The sequence below is a fragment of the Capricornis sumatraensis genome, chromosome 20 (assembly GCF_032405125.1).
Source record: "Capricornis sumatraensis isolate serow.1 chromosome 20, serow.2, whole genome shotgun sequence".
NCBI classification, from domain to species: Eukaryota; Metazoa; Chordata; class Mammalia; order Artiodactyla; family Bovidae; genus Capricornis; species Capricornis sumatraensis.
This window is the reverse complement of record NC_091088.1, coordinates 30,433,888-30,461,230: the sequence shown is the minus strand read 5'-3', so window position 1 is coordinate 30,461,230 and position 27,343 is coordinate 30,433,888. Positions and strand designations below refer to the sequence as shown.

The 27,343-nt window shown below is 46.4% G+C and overlaps 1 protein-coding gene across 1 annotated transcript; it reads right to left on the bottom strand.

Moving 5' to 3' along the window:
• Nucleotides 1-26,905, bottom strand: CES5A (carboxylesterase 5A). The gene is given in 13 exon segments (XM_068992821.1): nucleotides 1-232; nucleotides 323-395; nucleotides 2,880-3,029; nucleotides 6,493-6,640; nucleotides 8,416-8,484; nucleotides 11,918-12,058; nucleotides 13,701-13,805; nucleotides 15,631-15,735; nucleotides 16,489-16,642; nucleotides 20,317-20,450; nucleotides 22,482-22,620; nucleotides 25,384-25,591; nucleotides 26,833-26,905. Coding segments are annotated over 13 exon segments (1,731 nt in total).
• Nucleotides 26,906-27,343: the final 438 nt, after the last annotated feature.

The following is a 27,343-nucleotide window of genomic DNA, read 5'->3' as shown; positions in this document are numbered from 1 at the left end:
TCAGGGAGCAAAAGGGAGAATGAGAGGCAGGAGCAGAGAAAGGAAGGCTGAGGACGAAAGAGGAGCCAGGAGAGCTCCGGCCGAGGTCATCATCAGGGGGAGGGTTTCTGTCCAAAATTCCAGCTCCAGCTCTTTCAGTCTCTGTCCCACGCTTATGTTCAAGTCCAGCTGCAAGTATTCCTCAGACTCCCTGTAGGCCGGCCACAGAGGCAGACCGTTCCCATTAGGATTCCTGGAAGTGAGAGATTTTTTGCCTCAAATGCCCAGTGAGATTTTCATCCTCAAACACCTGGTTACGGAGGAAGCTGGGAGGTTCACTTACCCAGTCCGAGCAAAGTTAGCCCAGTATCTCATCATCTTCCTGCTCAGCGCTTTCTCTTCCTCTGTGGCTTCTTCTGGAGGAAATAATCACAAAATCTCATTCCCACAATGATTTGCCAGAAGCCCAAGGGGTCTCCCATTGGATGAATCGCTTTCGCGCCTTTCTTTTCGTTGCGTCCCTAACAGCCTGCCGAGGCGCCATACTCATTGTGCATTTGCAGACCATGACTTGCCCAGGGAACCAAGCTTTCACGTGGCGGAGGCTGAACACACGCCTCTGCTGTCTGTCCAGTGCCCTTCCAGCCCGTCCATGTGACTGCGATCTCCTTGGGGACAGAGATCACCTCTCTCCCTCTCTGCCAATCCATTAATTGTATCTGTATTTTATTTGAAAATGTAATACTGCTCAAAGTACAAAATTAGAAATACAGGAAGTAAGTCTAATGAAAGTTAAGTTTCTCCCCATCTCTTCCCTCTAGTCACTGAGTTACCAGCCTCAGAGGCAACCATTGTTTCCTCGTTCTTGAGTGCACTTCCGAGAGTGTAGACGAGCACATGGGTTTAAGCAGACTTCTTTTTACACACTTGGTACTACAATGGACACACATTCTGTATCTTCCTCTTTCACTAAAACTGTATCCAGGAGTTAGTTTCACATTGGCACCTATAAAGCTTCCATTTGTTGCTCTTTGTTGTTCTAGAAACAGATAATATATAAATATATATTTATATGTCTGCTTGTGTGCGTGCTCAGTTGTGTCCGTCTCTTTGTTACACCATGGACTGTAGCATGCCAGGCTCCTCTGTCCATGGGATTTTCCAGGCAAGAATACTAGAGTGGGCTGTTATTTCCTCCTCCAGGGGATCTTCCCAACCCAAGGGTCAAACCCACATCTCTAGCATCTCCTGCATTGGCAGGCAGATTCTTTTCCACTGAGCCACATGGGAAGCCCATATTTACAGTTAATTATATGTAAATATATAATTCAGGTATCCATTACTGTATTAATGGATCTTGACATTTTTTCAATCTTTTGCTCAAAAAAGCAATGTTTCACTGTGTGCATATATATTTTTGCAGACAAAGAAGTATAATTGCACACACAAAAAAATCTTAGAAGTTGAATTGTTGGACTAATGACTACATGCATTTTAAGTTTTAATAGAGTGTTCCATTATCTATTATCCCCCACCTGCTCAAATACATTATGTAAAATGTTCTTCCCAACTGTGACCTATGAAAAGTGATTACTTGGTCAAGGTTAGTTTTTAATCCTCTTTGCCAGGAGCCAGTCTGGGTAGATTTTTATGTTCAAAAGCCACTAGTGTTTCTGTTTCCCTAGACTATCTATTTATATCTGTTACTCAGTTTTTGACTGGGTTGCGCTTTTCTCATTGATTCCACAAGCTCTTCAGATATCAAGTAATTTAACTCTTTGACACAAACATATGTTGTTCATTTGTCCATTTTTGAGAGTCCATGTGCCCATCATATACTACAGACTCAGTGATGGCTACTGAGTAGTAACAGTAATATTTATTAAGCACTCACCATGTGATTTATGAGAATTGTTTCATTTAATCCTTATGACAACCTAAGAGGTAGTTCTGTTAGTACTGGCATTAAAGATAAGAAAGAGTAAATAAAGCAATGAACAAACCACACTACACACACTCTAGAGGAGAGGTTCTGTCCTTATCACAGGGAGGCCAGCGTGAATTGGTTAAGGGTTCATATTGTGCAATATTTTTAATGAACTAGTTTAGTCATGACTCCTGTGTATAGTTCCTGTGGTTTTTAAATTTTTGATAACCTCACTGAACAGATCATAAGCTCAGGAATAAATGAGCTAACCTCACTAGAAACAGTTCACAAGCATTCACATAAGATCACCTGAATCCACACCACTTTCAGCTAAAATTATGAAAAATATGGCTTTTGCCTTTGAAAGCCCTGGATGGTAGCCTCATGGGAGCTCTGGGAAGGGCAGGGAGGATAAGATCAGGTGTCAGGGAGAGGGAACTAAGTGGCTTTGTTTCTCACAATGATCAGCCTGTGGGACTTCACTGGTTGTCCAGAGACTAAGACTGTGCACTCCCAATGCAGGGGACCCAGGTTCAATCCCTGGTCAGGGAACTAGATCCCACATGCTGCCACTAAGAGTTCACATGGTGCAACTGAAGATCCTGTGTGCCGCAAGACAATGGAGGAACTCACAGGCTATAGCTAAGATGCAGTGCAGCCAAGTAAATAAATATCGAATTGCATGAGTGTCTCCAGGTGCCCACCCTGCCTTTAGTCCAGACAGAAAAATTTATCGAGCAAATGTTGGCCCTTCTTTTTCATCCTCGTTTCTAAAACTATGAGTGGGGCCATTCTCTAGGGAAAGGTTGTGTCTGTAAACCAGAGGTTCAGTCCACCTCGCCAGCCCTCCCAGGCTCTCACATAGTGGTGGGGTGAGTGAGCCTTCATGCTAAAGGTGGTGATTCTCTCCTTAGCCCCTTCCCCCTATTTCATGTTCCTGCAAGAGCTGGAACCCCTCAGGCCAGTTTCTTACCAAACATGACAATGTTGCCCTTCAGGAAGGCACCTCCAAAGACGAAGCGGATTTCATCAGTGTGATCAGCCTTGACAAAAGGTGGCTTCCTGTCCTTCAAGCACTGGGGCCGATGCTGAAACTCATAGAAGTAGACAGGGGCACCAGCATCTACAGGAAGGTAGAGAGGGTTTGTGGTAGACATGCAGGCAGGGGACAGTAGAGGCTGGCCCCGCACTCCACCCATCTGGGATTCACAGACTCACAGGTGGAACAGCCCAGAGACTAGAGGTGACCTAAACCAAGCTAACTCCTTCCTCATCTGAGGCTAGGGTTTCCTGCTCCTAGAAACAGAACTCATTACCCCTCAGGGCAGCCTGCAAGGGCAACAGTTCTACTTTTCAACACAAACAAACAAACAAAAACCAAGGGAGGGTGGGATAAATTAGGAGAATAGCATTGACATGTATTTATATGCCATGTGTAAAATAGATAGCTAGTGGGCAGCTGTTGTATAGCACAGGAGGTCAGCTGACCTGGAGGGCTGGGGTGGGGGTGGATAGGAGGGAGGTCCAGGAGGGAGGGGATGTATGTATACTTATAGCTGATTCATATTATTATACAGCAGAAACTAACACAACATGGTAAAGCAATTATTCTCCATTTTAAAAAATTCTTTATACTGATCCAAGATGTACCTCCTTGTGACTTCCTTTCATTGACCCTGGTTCAACTGTCTGCAGAAAATAGGACAAAGCTAATCCTCCTGCTTCCAAGATGCTCCACTGCATCCTATGTTGCTGCATCTCTCTTCTAGTGAACGTCTTTGCTCTGCCATTTCCCCTCCTCTGCATCAGTTTTTCTCTATTGGATTGTCACCATCAGTGGCAGGCAAGCTTACAAAGTCTCTCATTAAAGCACACACACACACATGCACGCATGCATACACACAGAGAAACACACACAAACATATATACTCTTGGTCTCAACTTCCCCTCCAGTTACTGGCTTATTTCTCTAAATCCTTTCTAGCTAGCCTTATAATGCAGTTGCCTTGTACTCACTATCTCTGCTTCCTTTCCTCTTGTTTTCTCTCTTTTCATCAAAGTATCAGGTAAAAAGCACAGATTTTAAGGGTGCATTTTGATGAGATTTTACAAATGCGTGCACCTTCATGTAAACACCACCCCAGGCAGGATACAGAGCATTTCCATCACCCCAGAAGTTCCCTTGTAGCTCCTTCTAGTCATTCTACCAAGAAACACGATACTTTTATTCCTATCACAATTGATTAATTTTGCTTGTTCTTGAACTTTGTGTGAATGGAAAACACAATAGGTACTCTCTTGAATCTGGCTTCTTTGGCTCATCACAACGTTTTGAGGTTCATCCATGTTTTCCCTGTATCAGTAGTTGATTCCTTGTCACCAAGTAGTATGCTATTGCATGAATATACCATAAAATATTTATCTGTTCGTCTGATGAAAGACATTTTGGGTTCCTTCCAGTTCTGGGCTATTATGATTGAAGCTGCTGTGGATATCCATACACAAGTCTTATGTATATTTGAATAATAGAGTAGGTATATGTTTAACTTTGTAAGAAATGTACCATTTTCCAGAGTGATTGTAACCATTTCACATTCTTGTCAAAAGTACTAAACATTCCACATGCTTGGCAATACTTTTGGGTATATGTTTTGAGTTTTTAATATTAAATATTAATCATTCTAGCAGGTATAAATGATTGCCTCATTTGGGGTTTACTTTGCATTTCCCTGGTGATTAATACTGTTGAGCACCTTTTCATGTGTTTTTGTTCTCCTTTCACCCATTTGTAAATGGATTATTTGTCTTTTCATTATTGAACTATAAGAATTCTTCTGTTCTGGATATGGATTTTTTTGTGGGATAGCTGTGTTGTGAATATATTCTTCCATCTGTGGCTTGCTTTTGCAGTTTCTTCACTATAAGTCGTAAAAACTCACCAACATAAATGTCAATATTTTAACAGTTTCAGGGTGTGTAATTCAGTAGCTTTTAGAAAGTTCAGAATGTTGTGCAAACATCACCACTATCTAGGTCCAGAATATTCTGTCACTCCAGACAGAAACCCAGGCCCGCTGAAGCACTCATTCCCTCACTGACCCCTCCCTTTCATTCATGGAAACTGCATGACTCTGTAGATTTGCCTGTTCTGGACATATCACATAAACAGAATCACACAACATATAACCTTTTGTGTCTGGCTTCTTACACTTAGCAGTGCTTCCAATCTTCATCCATGTTGTGGCACGTATCAATATTTCATTCCTTTTTAATGGCCAAATAATCATTCATATATATATAAATTAAATATATATGTCCTGCTTTGGCAAAAGGATTCTTTATCACTAGCATCACCTGGGAAGCCCCATAATCCACATGCACCCTAATGTTCAGAGCAGCAGTACTCACAATATCCAAAACATGGAGACAGCCTAAATGTCCCTCAGCAGAGGAATGGATAAAGAAGAGGAGGTGTGTGTGTATGTATCTATATATTTACATGTATACACAGTGGAATACTACTCAGTCATAAAAAGAATGAAATGACACCATCTGCTGTAACATGGATACAGCTAGAGATTACCATGCTAAGCGAAGTAAGCCAGAAAGAAAAAGACAAATACCATATAACATCACTTACACGTGGTATCGAAAATATGGCACAAATGAACTTAACTGTGAAATGGACTCACAGACACAGAGAACAAATCTGCGGTTGCCAAGAGGGAAGGGAGATGAGGGAGGGATGGACTGGGAGTTCGGGGTTAGCAGATGAAAATTATTATATATAGAATGGATAACAACAAGGTCCTACTGTATAGCACAGGAAACTATACTCAATATCTGTGATAAACCATAATGGAAAAGAATACTAAAAAGAATACATATGTGTATGTACACACATATATGTAGCTGAATTATTTTGCTGTATAGCAGAAATTTACACATTGTAAATCAACTATACTTCAATTAAAAGTAAATAAATACAAACTTTTTTAAAAAAGAAGGGCAGGTTTATGCCCCACAAGTAATCTCTTTCTTATTGCTCCACTACTCTTTATAGATATTTGGGAAGACATTTCCAAAGACAGGGCTTCCCAGGTGGCTCAGTGGTAAAGAATCCACTTGTCAATGCAGGAGACATGGGTTTGATCCCTGGGTCGGGAAGATCCCCTGGAGAAGGAACTGGCCACTGGCTCCAGTATTATTGCCTGGAAAACCTGGCAGACTGTAGCCCATGGAGTCACAGAGAGTCAGACACAACTGAGCATGCACACGCACGCATTCCAAAGAGAAAGGTAAGTGGGGGCCGGCCTCTGAAAATGTGGCGGGGGGTGGGACTTCTCCACATAGTCCTGAAGAAAGGAAAGTACTAGAATCAACAAGGACTGATGAACATTCCTGAACTCTGAAAGGCAGGGGAACTGTGAAGGTCAGCATGCAGGGCTATATCCCAGGCAGCCTTGGGAGCTCCCTCTCAGCGAGGGAACAGAAGGACAGGGCAGGGCAGGTGGCCACCAGTACACAGGCGACAGGGATCCCTGCGGCCACTAGCCTGGCAGGAGGAGGGGCGCGAGGAGACTCACCTGTGTGATATTGAGCTGTGAGCAGCCCAGGGACCACAAAGAACACATCTCCAAGCAAATCCAGGAAGCGATTTCATATATCGAGCAGAGAGTGCTTGTTGTGGAAATATTCATCAGCTACAAGGTATAAATACTGGACAGGGATGTGCTGTAAAACATCATGGTAGCAAGAGATCTGGGTCAACCGCAATAGCCATCATAGCAACACTCGCCAAACCTTTGCCTTTGCAGGCGTAATTCTGAGTGCTTTATACACATTGTCTCGTTGAATCCAGACAGTAACACTATGATGCAGGCATCAGAATTAACCCCATCTGACAGGTGAGGGAACTGAGGTTTAGAGAGGTGATGACGTTTGTCCAAAGTGGTGGAACCATGACTCCTTCACAAGTCTATTTGCATCCAGGTCCCATGTTCTTAACCCCAGTAAGAGGTGTTTGGTCATGTTCACCCATCCCGACAGTCTACAAGTCCCTCAAATGCAGGGAGAGTGCCTGTTATCACTGTTCAGTTCAGTCGCTCAATCATGTCTGACTCTTTGTGGCCCCATGGACAGCAGCATGCCAGGCCTCCCTGTTCATTACCAACTCCCAGGGCCTGCTCAAACTCATGTTCATCGAGTCAGTGATGCCATCCAACCATCTCATCCTCTGTTGTCCCCTTCTTCTCCTACCTTCAATCTTTCCCAGCATTAGGGTCTTTTCCAATGAGTCGGCTCTTTGCATCAGGTGGCCAAAGTATTGGAGCTTCAATTTCAGCATCAGTCCTTCCAATGAATATTCAGGACTGATTTCCTTTAGGATTGACTGGTTTGATCACCTTGCAGTCCAAGGTACTCTCAAAAGTCTTCTCTAACACCACAGTTCAAAAGCATGAATTATTTGGCGTTCAGCTTTCTTTATGGTCCAACTCTCACATCCATACATGACTAATGGAAAAACCATAGCTTTGACTAGACGGACCTTTGTTGGCAAAGTAATGCCTCTGCTTTTTAGTATGCTGTCTAGGTTGGTCATAGCTTTTCTTCCAAGGAGCAAATGTCTTTTAATTTCATGGCTGCAGTCACCAGCTGCAGTGATTTTGGAGCCCAAGAAAATAAAGTCTCTCACTGTTTCCATTGTTTCCCCAACTATTTGCCATGGAGTGATGGAAGTGGATGCCATGATCTTAGTTTTCTGAGTGTTGAGTTTTAAGTCAGTTTTTTTTTTTCCCACTCTCCTCTTTTACTTTCATTAAGAGGCTCTTCTGTTCCTCTAACACTGTACCCAGGACCTAAGCACATGCCAGGGTGTGCACACTTTCAAGAAACATTTATTCAATGAAAAACTGAATGAAATGAACCTGGTACAGAATACACACTGAGTGTATGTTTATGGAAAGAAAAAAGGAAGGAAGGGAAGAAATCTATCTCTGTCTTAGTGTCTAGGTTAAATACATCTCTATATCCCTAGTATAGGCAGTGAATGAATAAATGATTGACTAAAGGCCCTCAGCATTGCTAGAACATAGAACAGTACCTGACTGGTATGTAGTGAATATGGGTCTCTAGTCTAGTCCCAGGTGGTTTTCAGAATTCAAAACTTTTCAGTTCTTAGATGAATAATTCAGCACATATGCTGCATATTATATGATATGCTCAGCCCCCACATTCATATGATCACAGACAAACATATAGTGGATTAAAGTGAATGAACATGTAGACCAATGGCTGTGGATCAGTCTAGGTCAATTTTGGCTGCCGAGTTTTTGGGCTGTCAGAGCTATTTGGATGCTGAGACTGTGGACAGGGCATTGCAGAACTCTATTTCGTGAAGATCTACTAAATGAAGGAGTGACTAAATCTCTATCCCAGCCTTACCCCTGAGTGTGACCCAGGAGGTTTGTGAAATGAATGGATTGCGGAGGAGAGTCACGCTCACTTACCAGGACTGAGTGTATCAGTTGCAGGGCGAGGGACTTGTTGGAGCCCCCGAGGATCTCAGGAAACTCCTTCTGTGGAAAGGAGCAGGGAGTCCTCTGTGAGTACATCAGGTCATCAGAAGGGAAACTGGTGTCCCCAAGGGCCCAGGCACCCACCTTTCAGAGGGGAGGCTGGCTAGAGCAGGAACGCTTTCAGCCCCAAGGGGTCCATGTGTAAGGAGCAGCCTCAGTGGGTTGGTTGAGCAATGATGATTCTTTTTCTCACATTTGAATTTATCAAGCAGCCGTTCCCTGTCATACCTGAGGTCTTGAGGGAGCTGAGTGGCCACCACGTTATGAGTTGAGTGTGTCCTCTACCAAATTCCTATGTGGAACCCCTAGGAGAGGTTGTTAAACTAACATGAGGATGCTAGGATGGGCCTTAATCCAGTCTGATCAGTATCCTTATAAGAAGAGAAAATTTGGACATGCAGAGACTCAAGGGGTGTGCACACGGAGGAAAGACCTTGTGAGGCCACAGAGAGAAGGTGGCCACCGGCACACCAAAGAGGAGGACGCAGAGGAAACCAAACCTGCTGGAACTTTGATCTTGAACTTCTAGCCTCTAGAACGTTGAGAAAATACTTTTCTGTGGTTTAAGCCATCTCTGCGGTATTTCATTACGGCAGCCCTAGGAAACTAATACAGACCACCACTTGGCTTCAACAGCAAGTTGAAGTGGTTTATTTATTGCTCTCTTTCTAAAGTCCTTTGTCATTGGGCTGTCTGAGAAACCAGCAGTTGGCAGAGGCAGGCAGCAAGTGAGGCTGCAGAGTGGATGGTTAAAAACACAGAGGCTGCTTGGTACAGAGTAAGAGCTACAAGCAGTTATTTTTAAAATGACCCTTCCCTGGCCAATATCACAGCTTAAAAACATGAAGGAATAGAAATAGTATTCACTTGTCAAATGAATTTCTCTGGTACATTTTCTGCTGAAAATCTTGGGGTAACGGATCATGACAGATATTTAAACAAATCTGTCTTGTGGAATCTGAGAGAACCCCTAGAGTCTTTCAAATAATCCACAAGTACTTTTAAACTACTAAGAACCCTCTCTGTATGTTCAGGAGCTAGGATTGGTTTTTGGAGACTTTCTATGGTCTCAAATAACCACAGAATGACAGCACTTATGCAGGCTTTTGTGCTATACAGACCTGGACACCAAGTCCTGTCCTCCCACTTGAATAATTCCAATATCTAATAAATGCCTAGCATTTAGACTATATGCCGGCTATTTGATGTGCACCTGTGAGGCAGGTAGTAACTTTAGCCATATTTCATAGATGAGGGAACAGAGGTTCAGACAGGTTAGGCAGCTCCTCGAAGGTCACACAGCCAGTAAATAGAGAACTCAGTATTTACAGGCAGAACCTAAATATATGAAATTTATACACTGCTGTCTCCTCTCTAGCTAGGAGATTTAGGAAAGTCACATTAGCCTCTCTGAGTCTCAGTTTCTTTAGCTGCTAAATGGGGATAATAATGCCTGTTTGCATTATTGTACAGTCGCCAAACACTTGCCTTATGAAAGACACTCAATCACAGTGATTATGGTGATGTGGCTGTTATCAGTAGCACCTGTCTCCCTTTCTCTAGTACAGATACACAAAGCATTAAAAGAAGTAACTTAAGCCACAGTCTGTGACTCAGTTGCTTCAAGTACAACGAGGAAAAAAAATCCCCACCTCACCTACCCTGAAACATTGCTCTGTATGTCAAATTAATAACCGCCAGAACATGCCTTTAACAACCCAGTGATCTCAGGGTTTTGATTCCAGAGGACCACCAGCTATCCTTGTAACTCGACAAACCACTGTATTTCATAGCCTGCATTTCATACACTGTATTTCACTGCCCGTACTTGAAAGGTGGAGGTTGATCTGTAGAAATGAACTAGGAAATATTTAGAATTGAGCACTCTTTTCTGAAGACAGCATGCATGTATGCTAAGTTGCTTTAGTTGTGTCTGAATCTTTGTGACCCTGTGGACTGTAGCCTGCCAGGCTCCTCTGTCCATGGGATTCTCCAGGCAAGAATCCTGGAGTGGGTTGCCATTTCCTACTCCAGGGAACCTTTCCAACCCGTGGACCAAATTTGCTTCTCTTATGTCTCCTGCATTGGCAGGTGGGTTCTTTACCACTAGTGCCACCTGGGAAGCCCTCTGAGGACAGATGGAAAGCTTATTTTAAATGGGGAGACTCAAACTACAGGGTCAAACGAATCATGGCTCCTACCAAGCATTCAGATCTCAGCTCAGATGGTCCCTCCTCAGAGAAGCCTTTCCTGACCCCTTTTCTGCTCCCTAAAGAAGCCTCCTCTTCTCAGTCTACGTCCTTCATAGCCCTTAGACTCTCTGAAACCATCCATTCAGTCCTGCATATCATCTGTCTCTCCCCTTGAGAATGTAAGCTGGCAAAAAGCAGGAACCATGTGACTTGCTCATTGATGAATGCTGTTTTTTTTTTTTTTTTTGAGTGCAGGGCATAGAGTAAACCCTTGGTTCATATTTGTTGGATGGATGAAACAAGTTAATAATTTTGCAACTAGCACTGGCATTCTTGGAAATGAAATGCCAGAACCAAGGCTGGAAATGAAAGTGTGAAGGTCTGCAGTTTTCTAAACCTGTATGAATTTCACCTTTGAGGGAGAAACAGTGCTTATTTGAAACAATCACTTGTAATATTTTGAACAAAGTCCACTTGGATGTCTTACTTTTTTGTACAGTTGTTTCTTTAACCCTATAGGAAGAACAGAGTGAACACTTGCTGCAGCTGCCCCCAATTCACAGTTCTCCTCCTTCATTGAGAAAAAGTGACTGCTGTGTATTTGGGGTGATGGGCTCCAGCCCTCATCAGTATCAGTATCAGTTCAGTCGCTCAGTCATGTCTGACTCGTTGCGACCCCATGAATCGCAGCACGCCAGGCCTCCCTGTCCATCACCAACTCCCAGAGTTCACTCAGACTCACGTCCATCGAGTCAGTGATGCCATCCAGCCATCTCATCCTCTGTTGTCCCCTTCTCCTCCTGCCCCCAACCCCTCCCAGCATCAGAGTCTTTTCCACTGAGTCAACTCTTCGCATGAGGCAGCCAAAGTACTGGAGTTTCAGTCTCAGCATCATTCCTTCCAAAGAACACCCAGGGCTGATCTCCTTCAGAATGGACTGGTTGGATCTCCTTGCAGTCCAAGGGACTCGCAAGTCTTCTCCAACACCACAGTTCAAAAGCATCAATTCTTCGGCGCTCAGCTTTCTTCACAGTCCAACTCTCACATCCATACATGACCACTGGGAAAACCCTAGCCTTGACTAGATGGACTTTTGTTGGCAAAGTAATGTCTCTGCTTTAGAATATGCTATCTAGGTTGATGCTGGTGAGATCTATGTGCATGCCCAGTGTGAAACAAGTGTGAAGCAGACAGCTGCCTCACTGTTGAAGGAGTGGGAGGAGGCACAGAGGAATTCTTACCATGGGTAGCAGGAAGCCACACTCGTGATTATTGACTCCGATGATGGAAGGAACCAGATGAAATAATTTTTGAGCCAACAGGTCTAGCAGCTCATTAGGAAAGAAAAGGCCATCAACCACTCGAGTGAAAGACTTGGTTTTCTGAAACAAGGAAGAAGAGAAAAATCAGTAGCTGTTTCATTTCACAAAATCTGCTGTCCCCAGACTCTAGCCCAACTGAGCCAATCCACTATAGCAAAAGGCATTAAGGAAAGAAAAATCAATCACTCTTGGCCCATCCCAAGGCATCAGGGCTGCCTGGCCAACTCTGCCACTCACTTGGGCAAAGGGGCCCAACTTTTCTGGGCCTGAATGTCCTGGTCTTCTAAATTAGGATAAAAAAGTAGTAACTCCCTAAAATATATAATACCCCAGCACAATGATTCTCAGAAAGTGGCTCCAGGACCAGCAGCATTGCCTGGGAACTTGTTAGAAATGCAAATTCTCCGGCTTCCCTGGTGGTCTAGTGGTAAAGAACCCGCCAGCCAATGCAGGGAACACAGGTTCGATCACCGGTCCAGGAAGACCCCACGTGCCTGAGAGGAACCAAGCCCAGTGCGCCACAACTACTGAAGCCCAGGTGCCTGGAGCCTGTGCTCCACAACAAGAGAAGCCACTGCGATGAGAAGCTCACACACCGCCACAAAGAACAGCCCCTGCTCTCTGCAACTAGAGAAACCCTGTACAGCAATGAGGACCCAGCACAGCCAAAAATAAACAAAAATAAATCTTAAAAAAAATTCTCATGCCCTATCCCAGGCCTGCCAAATACAAAACTCTGGGGCGTGCAGCTCAGTAACCAGCCCTCCAGGTGAGTCTGATGCATGCTCAAGCGTAGAACCACTGTCCAAATGCGATGGACAGAGAGGTTAGGTGAGGGGATGGCCAGGGTAGTGTGGGCTGCTGTGAGCATCTTCCCAAGGCATCTTCCTCAGCACTGAGACTTGGGTCTGGATGGACGGTTCTTGGGCCTTAGGAAGCAACATCTGGTTCTATTTATGATTTTTTTTTTTTTTTTTTTTTAGGTCTCTGTTTTGGGAGTAGGGGTAGAAGAGAGCCCACAAAAAGAACTTTCACACTACTTTGGGTCAAGAACTTATCTATTTCCTGGATCCTAGTACAACTTGTAGCAGATTTTTCAATCCATGCCAAATAATTGTTTAATAAATGTTGGAATCGGACAGGTAAGGAGTTCACTGTCTCTCAAGGACTATCAGAGGGTCTCAAGATTGGAAGATTAGGCATAAAAGATTATCCAGTACAGTGAATTACCTGGTGATTGAAATTCATCTATAGTCGTTTAGACTCTGCTTGCATACCTACAGAGCTGGTATCTCACTGTCTTCTAAAGGAGCTGATCCTTTTTCAGATAACTGAGTTTTTAGAAAGTGCTTAGTTATGGCTCCCCAACTTCCAGCTTTTGATCTTGAGTTTAGCTCCTGGTGGCCTGTGGAGCAAATGTGGACCCTCTTCCCTGTGAGATCCCTTCACTGATGTAGAGACAATTATAGTCTTTGTGTTTTGTTGTGTCTTCTCCAAGCTAAGCAGCACCCTGGCTTGTCAATCTCCTTAAATTAAACTATAAGAGCTCTATATTCCACATTGCTTTTTTAATAGTCATTACTAGGAATCCCCAACCCCCATCTGTCCAAGTTCTGAATCAAAATAAATAAGAGAGAGGTAGGATTTGTCTACGATTCCATTCAAAGGACAACCTTGTCCCCAAATTCCCCTCCCTCTTCACCTGGTTGATGCTCAGCAGCTCCTTGGAGGACTTTGCCCGCAGGCACTGCAGCAGGGCAACGGAGTCTGATGCGTTGCAGTCACAAATACTTGCAATTGTCTGCAACTATTTTTGGAGAAGGAACAGATCAGTGCACAGAACTGAAAGCCTCCAGGAAAATGAGAGTTGAAAAACGTCCTCAGTCCAGCGCTAGGCTGCTGCTTGATATATGAAGACCAGCATGTGGCCTCTCCCACCACGGGCCCATAGTGGAATGCACACACTGAGGACAGGCTGGCACTGCATCGTCCTTTCTCTCTTGCCTGGCCCTCCTCGCCATCTTTAGTAATCACCTGAGCTGGATCTGTCTCAGCCTGTCAGCTCTGCTTAAGCCCCACCGCCACCCCAACCTGGAGCATCTGAACATGTCCTGAACATCCTTTTTCTGTCTCTACACCAATTCCTTGAGGCCCAAACCCCATCTTTTTCAGGATGTCCTTTAAGGCCACAGACCCCTTGAGCCCTTCCTCTTCTAATCTCCTGTTACTCTAAGTGTCCTCAGCTTCCTGCCTTAGTTAGCCTTTGCTAAACACCTTCCTGCTCTCTCCCTGGACTTCCTACATATATAGAACTTGGCTGTTGAAAGTAGTGATCCTTACTTTTCTGGGAGTCATGGATGCTCTGAGTATCCATTTGAAGCTACAGACCCTCTCCCTGAAAGTCGCACACACAGGCAGTCTGCATACAATTGCAGGGGTTCTAGAACCACCTCTTCTACTTTCCATGGATTCCAGGTTAAAAATCATAAAAAGGATTGATGCCATCCAACCATCTTATCTTCTGTCACCCCCTTCTCCTGCCCTCAGTCTTTCCCAGCATCAGGGTATTTTGCAATGAGTTGGCTCTTCGCATCAGGTGGCCAAAGTAGATTAAGTAAATAAGGACTGAGTTATATATCACCAGCAAAGAATAATGGATAAGATGTAAGAACTATCACACATCTGCTTACACACACAGTCTTAAGTTAGTATATGCCTTTTCCACTGAAACACTCATTGGTCTTAAAATAGAGCAGGGAAAACCATGAGCACTCAATATGTGTGTGGCAAACACACAAACTTAAAGTAGCTTGATATATCATTCTATCCAAATCAATATTCTCTGGGTATTGAGAGTATTTTTAAAAATCATATTACAGCTCTATGTTCCCACTCTTGGTTGTTATTTTCTACAAGGTGTTTAAAAAAATGCACCACTAATGTGAATGATACCCAGGAGATGGCTCCATAGTCCAGTGCTTAATTAATATTCATTGAGTGAATCAGCTCATTCGTGAACTCATTCATTCAGCAAACATTTAGAATCTTCTAATACACACCAGATACTATGCTGGGACATGAAAGATACAGAGAGACCTTGGCCTCCGGGTCCTCTTATCTGGTAGAGCGCTAAGACAAGATGATAGATGACAAATATCTGGGGCACATGCTTCACTTCCCCCACAGTCTCATGCCAGACAGCATTTATCAGTACCAGTGTTATTTCACACTGAGCTGGAAACAACCTCAGAGCCTTTCTTAACATAGCACTGTAGGTAGAGTAGAAAGCAGATAAGCCATACATAATACAGAAGACTGAGTCATATGTCACCAGCAAAGAATAATGGATAAGACGCAAGAACTAACACACATCTGCTTACGCCGCCCCTGTCCACCCACTCCCCCCACCCCGGCCCAACCCATGCAAGCACACCAGCAGCAGTGCATGGTGCGCCTGGGCCTACGTCCTATTGAACCAGACCTTCCGTGAAGCAAGAAGGGTCACCTGGGCCAACATCAGACCCTTTAGTCATGGTCAGTACAGACAGTCAAGCGGATGGTCTCTGGACACCTGACCACATTCTCTCCTGACCAAAGAGAGGAAGCTGGAGAAGAGTTCACAATATACCTACATCATCATTCCTCTCGTAATCAGAGGCCTTCAGGTAAGGGATGATGGCCACCCCACTCTCCATGATGGCTCTGTGGAATAAGCCTTTGGTCATGGGGGACAGAATCTGGAGAGAGAATGCAGGAGACCCAGAAAACGTTATTCAGGGAGCTTCCCACCCAGCACACATAACAGCCAGCCTTTCTTTAGAGAAAACTTCCACAGAGATGCAGATGCAGAGAGCAGACCTGTGGACACAGTGGGGAGGGGGCGACGCCCTGAGAAAGCAGCACTGGCGTGTATGCATATTTCCATGTGTAAAGCAGACAGCCGGTGGGAGGCTGCTGTACGACACAGGGAGCCCAGCCTGGCACTCTGTGACAACCTAGAGAGGTGGGATGAGGGAGGTGGAGGGAGACTAAACATGTCTACATAAGGCTGATTTGTGTTGTTGTGTGGCAGAAACAATAAACATTTTAAAGCAATTAAAAAATTAAATGTAATAAAAATAAAAGAAATAAAGAAAACCTCCCAGGAAGGGAGTGTGTTCTACACTTAGAGGGAAAGAAGTCCTGGTTTGGGAATTTCAAGGGTAGCTGCAAAGGTTTGGGCAAGTCTTTTAACATTTCAGAGGCCCAGTTTCCTCATGAACTTGGAGGTCAAGCCTTCTGGCACGGGGGTGCTGGCTCCCTCGCTTCTTGCCCTTGAAATGAGACTAAGCCCCTCACTCACCATGTATTTGTGAGGCTCGAGGGAGACAATGTGCTTATGAGCATTTGTTCAACATGAAAGCAGCAATTAGATGTGCATGACTCATTGTCCTCATTTTTGTCACCTCTCCCACCGAGGTTCCTTCAGGTCCCAAAGAGAAGAAACTCACAAGGCTGGAAACACTTATCGCTCCTGCTGACTCGCCGAAGATGGTCACGCAGTGTGGGTCCCCACCGAAGAACTCAATGTTTTCCTGGACCCAGATCAGAGCGGCCACCTGGTCCATGAAGGCCCAGTTCCCCCGCGCGTGCTCGTCCCCTGTGCTGTGGATGAGAGGCAGGGTGAGAAAGCTCATCTGGCTGCTGTCTGCTTCCCACAGACCCAGGGGTTGGAGGCAGAGGCTGTGGGCTGTGTCAGGGCACCGCCACTCCAGCTGGAGAAAAGAGGGGAGTCAGAGGCCTGGGGTGGCTGGGAAAACCAGGCTTAATTCTCACCCTCTGTTGGGATTTGGGTTTCTTTGAGAATCTGATGAAAGCTCCATACCCCCAGAAAAATGCATGGACAATCTGGTATGTGCAATTTCAGGGTGTTCACAGGCTCCCCTGAATCCATGGATTCCAGAAGAGTTCTGCTCCTGAGAGTTGGTCTGCACCAGGAAGCAAGACCTCCCTGGGCACAAGGGTTCCAAGTGAATGACTGAATTAAAAATAATGATAATAATAGCAGCTGTTGCAGCATTGTGTACAATGCTGTCCCCAGGGCTTTATAGCTGGAGTTCCTATAATCTTCCCACCCTGTGAGGTAGGTGGTGCTGGTCTTTCTCCTTTATCCTTCTGGGTCCTCTCTCCGCCCTTCTCCACCTTGTTCTCAAAAGGCCGACTATCATGAACTAGCCCACCCAGGCTCCCTGCTGTGTGCGGTCAGAGGGAGGAACCGGCTGGGGGTTTCAGGTGGAATATTGAGAGACTGATTCCATCACCCCGTGTTCCCCCACCTCTGCTGGGAAGTGGTTTAGGCAGTGGCTGCATTTCTCGGCAGCCAGAACTCACTCATGTCATGCCCACTCCCCTGCTTGATATCCGCAAGCATATTCTAAGGATACTGAGGGATTCATCGTTTCCGTCTCACAGACAGGAAGCAGAGGCATAGAGAGGTGAAGTCCCTTGCCCAGGAGCTAGAAAGTTGCAGATCTGGGTCCATTCTCCTAACCATGTGCCCCTGCTGCTGGGTAGTACGTGTATGCTACCCACCACGTATGAGAGTAACCTCGGGACCACAGGCTGCTCCTCCTCCGTCTTCCAGTCCCCCACACCGCCCCTCCCCTTGGTCCTCTCTCTCTGTCCCTGATGCCTGGGCTGGCCCCAGCTCCACCTTCTCTCCCCCACAATCCCTCCATCTGGTCGGGAGCCACACTCTGCTAATTTCACCTCCGTCGCATCGTGGCTCCCACGGTGGTTCCTGTTGGGGTTAGAATAGGAAACAGGAGTCCAAAGTGGCGGGGGCTAAAGGACAAGGGAGGGAAGAGCCCGTGAAAACAAAGCAAAGGAAGGCCAAGGAAGGTCCGAGGACCCGAGTGAGGACTTCAGGCAAAACAAACAGCATTCCTGGCTGGCCCAACCTGCATAGGGCAGGCCCAGGGGGAGGAGAAACATATAAAAGCAGAAGCCAAAGCTCGCTCTCTCTCTCCCCACCACGTGCCTGAGCTCTCTCTCTTTCTCTCTCTCTTTCTCTCTCTCTCCCCCACGTGTATGCACTCTTTCTCTCTCTCTTTCTCTCTCTCTCCCCCACGTGTATGCACTCTTTCTCTCTCTCTCTCTCTCCCACACTCTGGGGCGTTCTTCTCTTCGCATCTTTGGGTCGACGTGCCCTCACGCCTCGAGGGTGGATTTTCCTGCTATTATCTAAATAAAATAGAGCTGTAACACGGAGTTGTAACCCTGATTTGTCTAAGAGCTATAACACGGTCCATTTGCGACCTGAGAGCTATAACACGGTCTGTCCAAGACCCGAGAGCTGTGACATGCCGAGGAATTTACTGTCCATCACTTCGAATCTTTGTTGTGACGAGACAGAACCGAGGAGCATGCACTCGCCTGACAGTCCCCATTCCTCCCTTTGTTTAGCCTGATTCATCATCTGGTCACTTATGATCTGGGTGACCATGAGCAAGTCACTTGCTTTGCCTCAGCATTCTCATGTCTGAATGGGGTTGATAATGGTACCTGCTTCGCATGACTTGTGAAGACTGACGGTGCAGGCACACAGTAAGTGCCATATCTGTGCTGGTAATCCCTCTAGTCATTCAGCCACCAGCCTGCTTCACCCCATGACCTGCATCCAGGCTGTACAGCAGCACCCCAACCAGATGTCCCATCTGAAGCCCAGGCACCCCTGGGCCAGCCTGCTCTCTGCTCTGGAGTGACCTTCCACTCTACTGCTCTCCAGGGCACTCCTGGGTCCCTCCTTCTTTATCCACTAAAAACCAATCACCATGCACAGCTTAGCATTCAGGGTCTTTCCCAATCAGGCCTGGCTCTACCTTTTCCCACCCATCTCCTGTTATATCCTCATCTACCTGTCTATTAGAACCCAGATGTTATAAACAACTTTTGGAAACCTTTCTGTTGAGAAAGGCAGAATCCCAGTGTACAGACCTGCTAAACATGTAATCACTCTGGCCAGGACATTAGTCTGATCTCAGTCCTCTCTGCCTCCACTGCAGCCTCTCAGCCACCTCCCTGTGCTACATGCCCCAGAGCCCAGTTTGCGAATACCTTTCCAGCCCCAACTTCCTTCCAACTTCCAATTATGTTTCCTTCCAACTTCCTAGTCTTTGCTCAGGCAGCTCCTGTTGCCAAGAGTGCTCTCTCCCAACTCTTCAACCCTAAGACCAACCCCGTCTTTAAGGTGCAGTTAGTTCCAGTTCCACCTCTCTCAGGAAGACTGGCTGATTTCTTGCAGCTCCCGCCTCTGTTTCTACATGCAGCTCTGGTGCCTCTTACCCTTAGAATGTGACTGATGTCCTGCCTGGGAGCCCGGGGATTTATGTCCCTGTGTTATTTTCCCCATGACACTGACAGCCTCTCAAGGGCAGGATACATGCTGGACTCCTTGCTACCTTCCCCATACTTTCTGACCTTTGGCTCACGTCGCATCCTGGCCAGGGCTTGAGTTCTGCCATGTTCTAAGTAGGGTCAAGGAAGTGGCCAAGAGGCCTAGCTCTGTTCTATGACCTCTGGGAAGTTGTTTTACTTCTCTGTGCTTCCATTTTTCAAGTATAAAGTGAGAATAACAAGAGTATGTTTCTCATAGAATTAGTCTGGGGGTGAGTTATAACGAATGCATAGCAAGTGCCTGGCATGGTGCTGGGCTCATACGAGCACTGAAACACGCTTGATATTGCTTGGGAGGGGAGGGAAGTCATCAATGGAGTGATTATTCCTAGGTGAGCAATGGAGGAGCCTTGATGTGGGGCCCGATGGCAGACACTTGGAACTGCTCACACTCCCGGTTTCCTCATCTGCCAGGGAGCACATTTCCCTTGCAGTTGAGTGTGGCTATTATGACTGACTTCTGCCACCTGTATGTAAACAGAGTAATAATCGCCCCCTCCAGGCTGACCTGGAAAGACCACCCTGGTATGATTCTCCTGCTTGGTCTCCATCTGCTGGCCAAGTGCAGAGGAGCTGGGTGGGGCCTCCTAGAGGAGGGATGGAAGGAGCCTGGGTCCCTCATTGACCATGGAGAAGAATGCCTGTCAGTCAGAAACACTTGGTTGGATTTTAGTTGAGTGAGAAGGAAAGTTTTATAATTTGAAGCCACTAAAACTTGGGGTTTATCTGTTACAGTTGCTAAAATGACCTAACTAGTTTGGGCCAAATTAGTTCAGCATCACTGAAGGTTCATTTCTTCTTAGGTTGCCGAGCACTAAGTTCCCTGTGGCTGCGCCCAGCTGCTCCTTGGGGGTCAGGGGTGTCAATCCCTTGGGGAGACTCACTTGAAGAAGCCAAATATTCCTAGTCGGTACTGGATGGTCACAACCAGCACGTTCTCATAGGAAGCCAGGGCAGACCCATCGAAGATGGATGCTGAGCCAGTCTCGAAGGCCCCGCCGGGGAACCACACCATGACCTGAGGAAGGGGAAAGGAACGCTCCAGCCAGCCCACCAGGCACCCACAGCCCCCCCCCCCCCGCCCCCCTCCATGCATGCTGGGACATTCTTTAGGGAAATAGGAATGTTTCACTTTCCTTCCCAAACAGCCTCAGCGGTTTTGTCTTTTGAAGAAGGCCCAGGGTTAGGTATGTGGATTCTGGCATATGAGAGCCTGGGTATGATTCCCATCTCTGCCCTTGACTAGCTGTGTGACTTTCAGCAGCCTTCTGAGCCTCTCTGAGGTTCGTTTTTCTCATCTGTAAGATGTGCAGAATGAAAGTGTCTTGTTTATGAGGCTAGCATGACGTTTAAAGAAAATTCTTCATCTGAAGTTCATGGAACAACGTTGGCATATTTCAAGAGCTCAAAAAGTGTTAACTGAATGTCATGAAACTTGTGACCCACAGAAAAATGGAAATAGCTATAAGCGATATCTGAGACCAAGAGCCACTTAAACTGTTTTAATCTAAGAGTTTATCCTACTTACAGAGAGAAGAGAAGAGAGGAGGGAAAAAGAGAAAAGTGCGGAAGTTTTACTTTACCAATTAGAAAAATTGGGACCAGGAAACATCAAACATTCAAATGGTATTATCACCAGGTATATACTTAGTGTATGTGTGCGAAGTCACTTCAGTCGTGTCTAAATCTTTGCCACCCCATGGACTGTAGCCCGCCAGGCTGCCCTGTCCATGAGATTCTCCAGGCAAGAATATTGGAGTGGGTGGCCATTACTTTCTCCAAGGGATCTTCTCAACCCAGGGATCGAACCTGAGTCTCTTATTAAGTCTCCTGCATTGGCAGGCAGGTTCTTTACCACTAGCACCACCTGGGAAGCCCATACTTAGTGCATATTACCATGTATACACTTAATTTTTAAAAAATCCCTTCTCTTCTCTTTTAAAAGTCATATTAGTGGCTATAACTCATGGGGTGGGAAAGAGAAGAAAGCCATGGGGGTAAAGGAGAACTGGACAAAGCACTGGCTTGACACCCAGATCTGCCTCTTACTGTGTGTATAACGTGGACCAAGTTGCTTATGCCCTCCCCATTCCTCAGCTTCCACATCTGTAGAATAGGTCCAAAAATGCTCCCCACTGGGTTATTATGGGGGCTTAGATGAGAGAATGAACTGTACCTGGCACACAGTCAGCCCTCAAAAGGTGCTGCTGTTATGATACAATAGAGCAAGTCTCTGTTGCAGTGGCAAAGAGGAGAGAGAGGGTGATGGAATGTGTGGTTCAAAATTAGATGTATAGTACACTCACTTGTACAAAGATCTTTCACATTCTTAAGTGAAACATTTCCCATTATAACCTGTCTTCATTTGAAAATAAAAAATTTGCAAAAGGCAATTATCTTCTTTAAAACAGGATGTCCCCCAGACTTCCCAGGTGGTTCAGTGGATAAGAATCTGCCTGCCAATGCAGGGGACACTGGTTAAATCCCTGGTCTGGGAAGATTCCACGTGCCTCGAAGTGACTCAGCCCGTGTGCCACAATGACTGGGCTCTCGCTCGAGAGCCCGGGAGCCGTAGCTACTGAAGCCCACGCTCCCTAGAGCCCATGTTCTGCAACAAGACCAGCCCCAGCTCACAGCAACTAGAGAAAAATCCTCGCAGCGACAAAGACCCAGCATGGCCAAAAATAAATAAATACATAAATATTTATTAAAAAACAGGATTTCCCAAACCAAAAAAATCAGAGTCCTTCAAAGCAGGGTATTTTCTGTTTGCAGACTATTTAATACCCAACAGAGGCAAAATAAAAAAAATAAAAATAAAAAACCAGAGGTCAAATCACTAACCATAAAGAAGTAATCACAAAAGAAGACAAAGCGAATCTGTCAGTAGAATGATTTTTGAGAAAGCTATTGACATGTCAAGTGATTACATTTCCTTTTTACCCAAGGGAGCCTAGATGTGATTCCAGATATCCAGACACTTTACCCAGGTCCTAGGCCCAGAACCTGCAACTGGCGCCCCCAGCACAGCAGGAGCCGTGAGCCTTACCGGGAGCTTGGAGCCGGTTTCTGCATGGGCCGGGGCGTAGATGTTAAGGTACAGGCAGTCTTCTGATACTCTGAATTTGGGGTAACGCACCTTGAGAATGTGTTGATCTGTGAACAGCCACTCTGAGTTCTGGAAGCACCTTGGGAAAGGGAAGGAGAAACCCCCAGAGTTGCTGTCAGCAGACCTGCCTCGGAGGGGCCAGCTTTTGTGACAGCAGGGAGGCCTAGTGATCTATGCCTGAGCAGAATAGGGATTCAGTGCTCTGGTACAAAGTTTAAAAACACCCCAGCCCCCATGGTGGCCCAAACAAGCTGTGCATGTTAAGTCACTTCAGCTGTGTCCAACTCTTTGTGACTCTATGGACTGTAACCCACAAGGCTTACATGGGATTCTGTCGATGGGGTTCTCCAGGCAAGAAAACTGGAGTGGGTTGCCATGCCCTTCTCCAGAGGATCTTCCTGAACCCAGGGATCAAATCCATATCTTCTGGGTCTCCTGCATTGGCAGGCAGATTCTTTACCATTGGCACCACCTGAGAAGCCCAAACAAGCTATAATTCTCATTGATCTGGTTTCTGGGTAAGAAAGCACATTGTGCAGAATAATTATACCATGAACCTCCAGGACTCACTCATGCCTATCCCCATCACCATAATACACGCACACACACACATAAAGACTCAAGCTGGCTCGACAATTCTCCAAGCTGTAGACAGTAGGTCACAGGGTTGTGTATCAAGGGTTGTGCTTTGGCGGGTCCCTTTTCTGCCTCTAGAGGAACAAAAGGACATTCCCAGGCCTTTCTACCAGAAACAACAGAGGTAGGCTAGCAGCAAGATTCCTGCAATCAGGCCTTTGCCTAAGCTAGTCCCTCGGCCCTGACTACTTTCTCCCCAGATCTGCTTGTTCACATTCTTCCCTTTCTTTCAGATGCTGTCAAAGTGTCACCTCCTCCAAGAAGCCTCCTGAGATTTCTCCAGCTAGACCAGCGCTCTTTGGAATTGTTTCGTTGCTAAGTCATGTCAGACTGGTTTGCAACACCGTGGACTGTAGCCCACCTGGCTCCTCTGTCCATGGGATTTTCCAGGCAAGAATACTCAAGTGGGTTGACATTTTCTTCTCCAGGGGAGCTTCCCACCCAGGGATTGAACCTGTGTCTCCTGGGTTGGCAGGTGGATTCTTTACCACTGAGCCACCTGGGAGGTCTTTGGAAACACGTATATATTTTGTGTTCTTTCCTAGAATCTCTCCTAGTGAGCAGCTAAAAGCCTAGGGTTCTGTGTGAGTCACCTTGGTAACTTATAGTCCCTAGCCCAAGGCATAGTAGGATTAAGTGAGATTATATATGTGAATATGTCTAGTAAGTGCTCAATTAATGTTCATTGTTTTTCTAAAATAGAATAGTGTACAGATTAGGCAGCAGAAAATCATTGCTTCAGATGCTTTTTTCTTTCTGTGTATGTTGTGTATCAGAAATTGGGGCTCACTGCTTTTAACAAAGCCATCTCTGGCCTCCCCTCAAGGCTCCCTCACTGACCTGCTCTGACTCCCTAACGCTTGCCTTGTCACCCCATATTTTAACTGTCCTTATTGTTTATGTCTTCACCACCACAGCCAGTCTGCAGGTTCCTTGAGGGAAGCTGTATCTAACTCAAGTGTCACGATCTCAGGGCCTAATGAAGAGCCAGTTTCTGAATTGGTTCTCAGTGGATATTAGTTGAATGAATGAATGAACACATAAGGTTCAACTTATTGTCCTAGGTGTCTGGACAACATAGGGTTTTCTTCTGTGGCTTAGTTTTCTGGCACTAGGGTCCTCCTTCTGCCTGGGACCCCAATGCCAAGAATCAACATGGCCCAGTCTGAGGGCTTCACAGAATCTGAGAGTTGAAAGATTCTTGCCGGACCTCACTGGTGGCCCAGTGGTCAAGAATCTGCCTGCCAGTGCAGGGGACACAGGTTGGATCCCTGGTCTGATCCCTGGTCTGGGAAAATTCCACATGCTGAGGGGCAGCTAGGCCCATGAGCCACAACTACTGAGCTCGTGCGCTGCAACTACTGAAGCCTGCCTGCCTAGAGCCTGCACCCCTAGGGCCTGTTCTTTACAGTGAGAGAAGTCACCATGATGAGAAGCCTGTGCCCTGGGCTAGAAAGCAGCCCCTGCTTGCCAGAACGAGAGCGAGCCCGAGCAGCGACGAAGACACAGCACAGCCAAGAGTAAATAAATGAATAAACTTATACTTAAAAAAAAATTCTTGGCATTTCCAAGCCTCACCTCCCACCCAGTGCACAAGACACCTCCACAATTTACCTGGGAACTACTTGCTCATCCAACCTGGAAAATTTGCAGTGTCTGGGAGCATCAGCCCTCCCAGCCCCCCTGGATCACAGAGACACATTCACGTATCCATTCCACAGGTAATTATGGATTCCCCACTATGGGCCAGGCCCTGCACTGGGCACCGTCTGAATCGCTAGAGTTAAAATTCCTCTGGGGTGGTGCTCACTCTAAAGACCTGACCCAGTCCGATGGTGGAGACTAAGCCTGGGGTAGAGATCACCTGGAGATGCATCAATAACCTCTTTTAACCCAAAGACTCAGCCCATCACAGTGGTTCCTCAGCCTGACTGGTCCTCAAAATCGCTAAAGAGCTTCTTTACAGCCCAGTTTCCCAGGCCCAGCTCTGGGGATTCAGGGAGTTCAGAAGAGAGCCCAGGGACTCTGTCTGTTTAAACAGGTGGGGAGCCATGCCATCACAGAAGCCTCAACCACATCTGACCCTCCGCATCCTCCTCACAAATGCTGCCCCTTTTCCAGTGGGCTGCATGACCTTTACTCCCCCTCAACGTTCCGCCCCTACTCCCAGGTCACAGGCCACCCCTGGGACCAAGCCAGTTCTTACAATTTAGGGTAGGACGTGGCATTTAGGAAACCATTCCAGGGCAGTAAAGGCTCCGGTTTTGCAAATCGCAGGGGCCCTACAGGGGGTGCGGCATAAGGGACCCCAAGGAACACATTCACGAGCATGTCGTTTCCCAGAACAGAAGCTTGCGTCCCCCGGACCCATCCCAGGTTGGTGTGCCTGGCTGGTGCATCAGCGGTGGCTGGCCCTGAGGAAACACATAGGGAGGAATTAGGGGCATGGGGAAGAGGCTGGGAACAAGCGAAACTCAAGTGTTTCCCAAGGTGGAGCGCTCTGTCTCAACCCAGAGACTGTGCAAGTATCTAGATTCCTTCTCAATGAATCCATGTCCACTGCTCCTTCGACATTCCCCTAGAAGTCATCTTCATCAGAGCACCCACTGAATGTCTCCTAGGAGCATACACCAAGCCACAAAACTTTCTAAGATGTAAGTTGGGAACCCATCTCCCTGCTGCTGCACACAAGCTTTTGTTTACTGTGGAAAAGACACACACCAGCCTTCATAGAGCCTGTGTGTGTTAGTTGTTCAGTTGTGTCCATCTCTTTGTGACCCCGTGGACTGTGTAGCCCGCCAGGCTCCTCTGTCCATGGAATTCTCCAGCAAGAATACTGGAGTGGGTTGCCATGCCCTTCTCCAGGGGATCTTCCCAACCCAAGGATTGAACCTGGGTTTCCAGCATTGCAGGCTGATTCTTTACCCTAGGACCCCATAGAATCTGGCCCACATTTCAGTGATTTTTATACCCACCAGCATAACTGCTGGCATGTCTGTGTATCATCTGTGTGACTACTGGCTTTCTTCTTTTCTTAAGATTAAATTGAGATAGGCTTCTAAAATTTTACTTAGCAGAATTCTAAACAATGACACCTATGGAACTGTGGCTTTGATGACTTAGGTATACGATTTTGAGTACACAAGAAAATACATATAGAGCCACAAAAACAAAAAATTATCTTACGCTACCTGAAATCAGCTCATTTACCTCCAGGGGTACAAGGATAACACTTACGGACATTGTGCAAGCTTCTTGGTTTCCACATCAAGTATGAAGCCTTGAAAAGTTAGTTGCCCAGCTATTTACTTATGAGGGCCCAGATTTCTCGGCATTACCTGTTCTAAAGTCATTTCAACAGCTACAGTCCTGCCTCAGCAGTCGGTGTTATAGAAACACAGGCTCTGTTCCATGCCCCTCCAAGCCTCCCAAGATTCAAGCAACCCAAAGACAGGATAGGATCTTCTGTGCTCTACACACATCTGAGAAGGAGACTCTGGCCTGGGGCTCTCAGCAACACCAGGACATGGGTCAGGGGCCCTGAGGTTCAACACATCCCTCCATTTTCCATTTTCCACCAGTGGAAAATCCTCCAAGGCAGGGAAATCCCCTATCCCATCTTCTGAGAGCCCTCCTCTCCCACTGGGCGTCTCACCCTTGGTGGCAGCTGCAAGGACCCAAACAGCCCAGATCAGGGTCTGGCCTGGGTGCACCCACTCCCCACTCATCTGGCCGGCTCGCCTGACTCTCTGGACATCCACAGCCACAGCTGGCCTCAAGGATCTTCCGTCAGGGACAAGGAACGACTTCCTGATAGGAGACAAGTGTTGAGCAGGCGGACACAGGACACAGCCTCAGTGAAGAATAATAGCTAAGATTTTCGGAGGAATTGGCCAAGCAAGACTTTCCTGTTCTGATTTACATAAGAAGCTGATGATTAACTCTTGAGTGTAGGGTTGGGTGGGGGGAGGGGAGCGTTTGGAGATAATTTGATAGGCTTTGGATTCACAGGATGGTAGAGGCAGAAAGTACATTTGGGAACTTTTGGGTGCATCTCAACTCAGATGCCTACAGAGGGTAGGAAGGCAGCAAACAAGCAGTGAATGAAGCTGGCCAGGAGAGACAATAGGGAATGATAGGGACCGCGGAAACCAGACAGCACATGC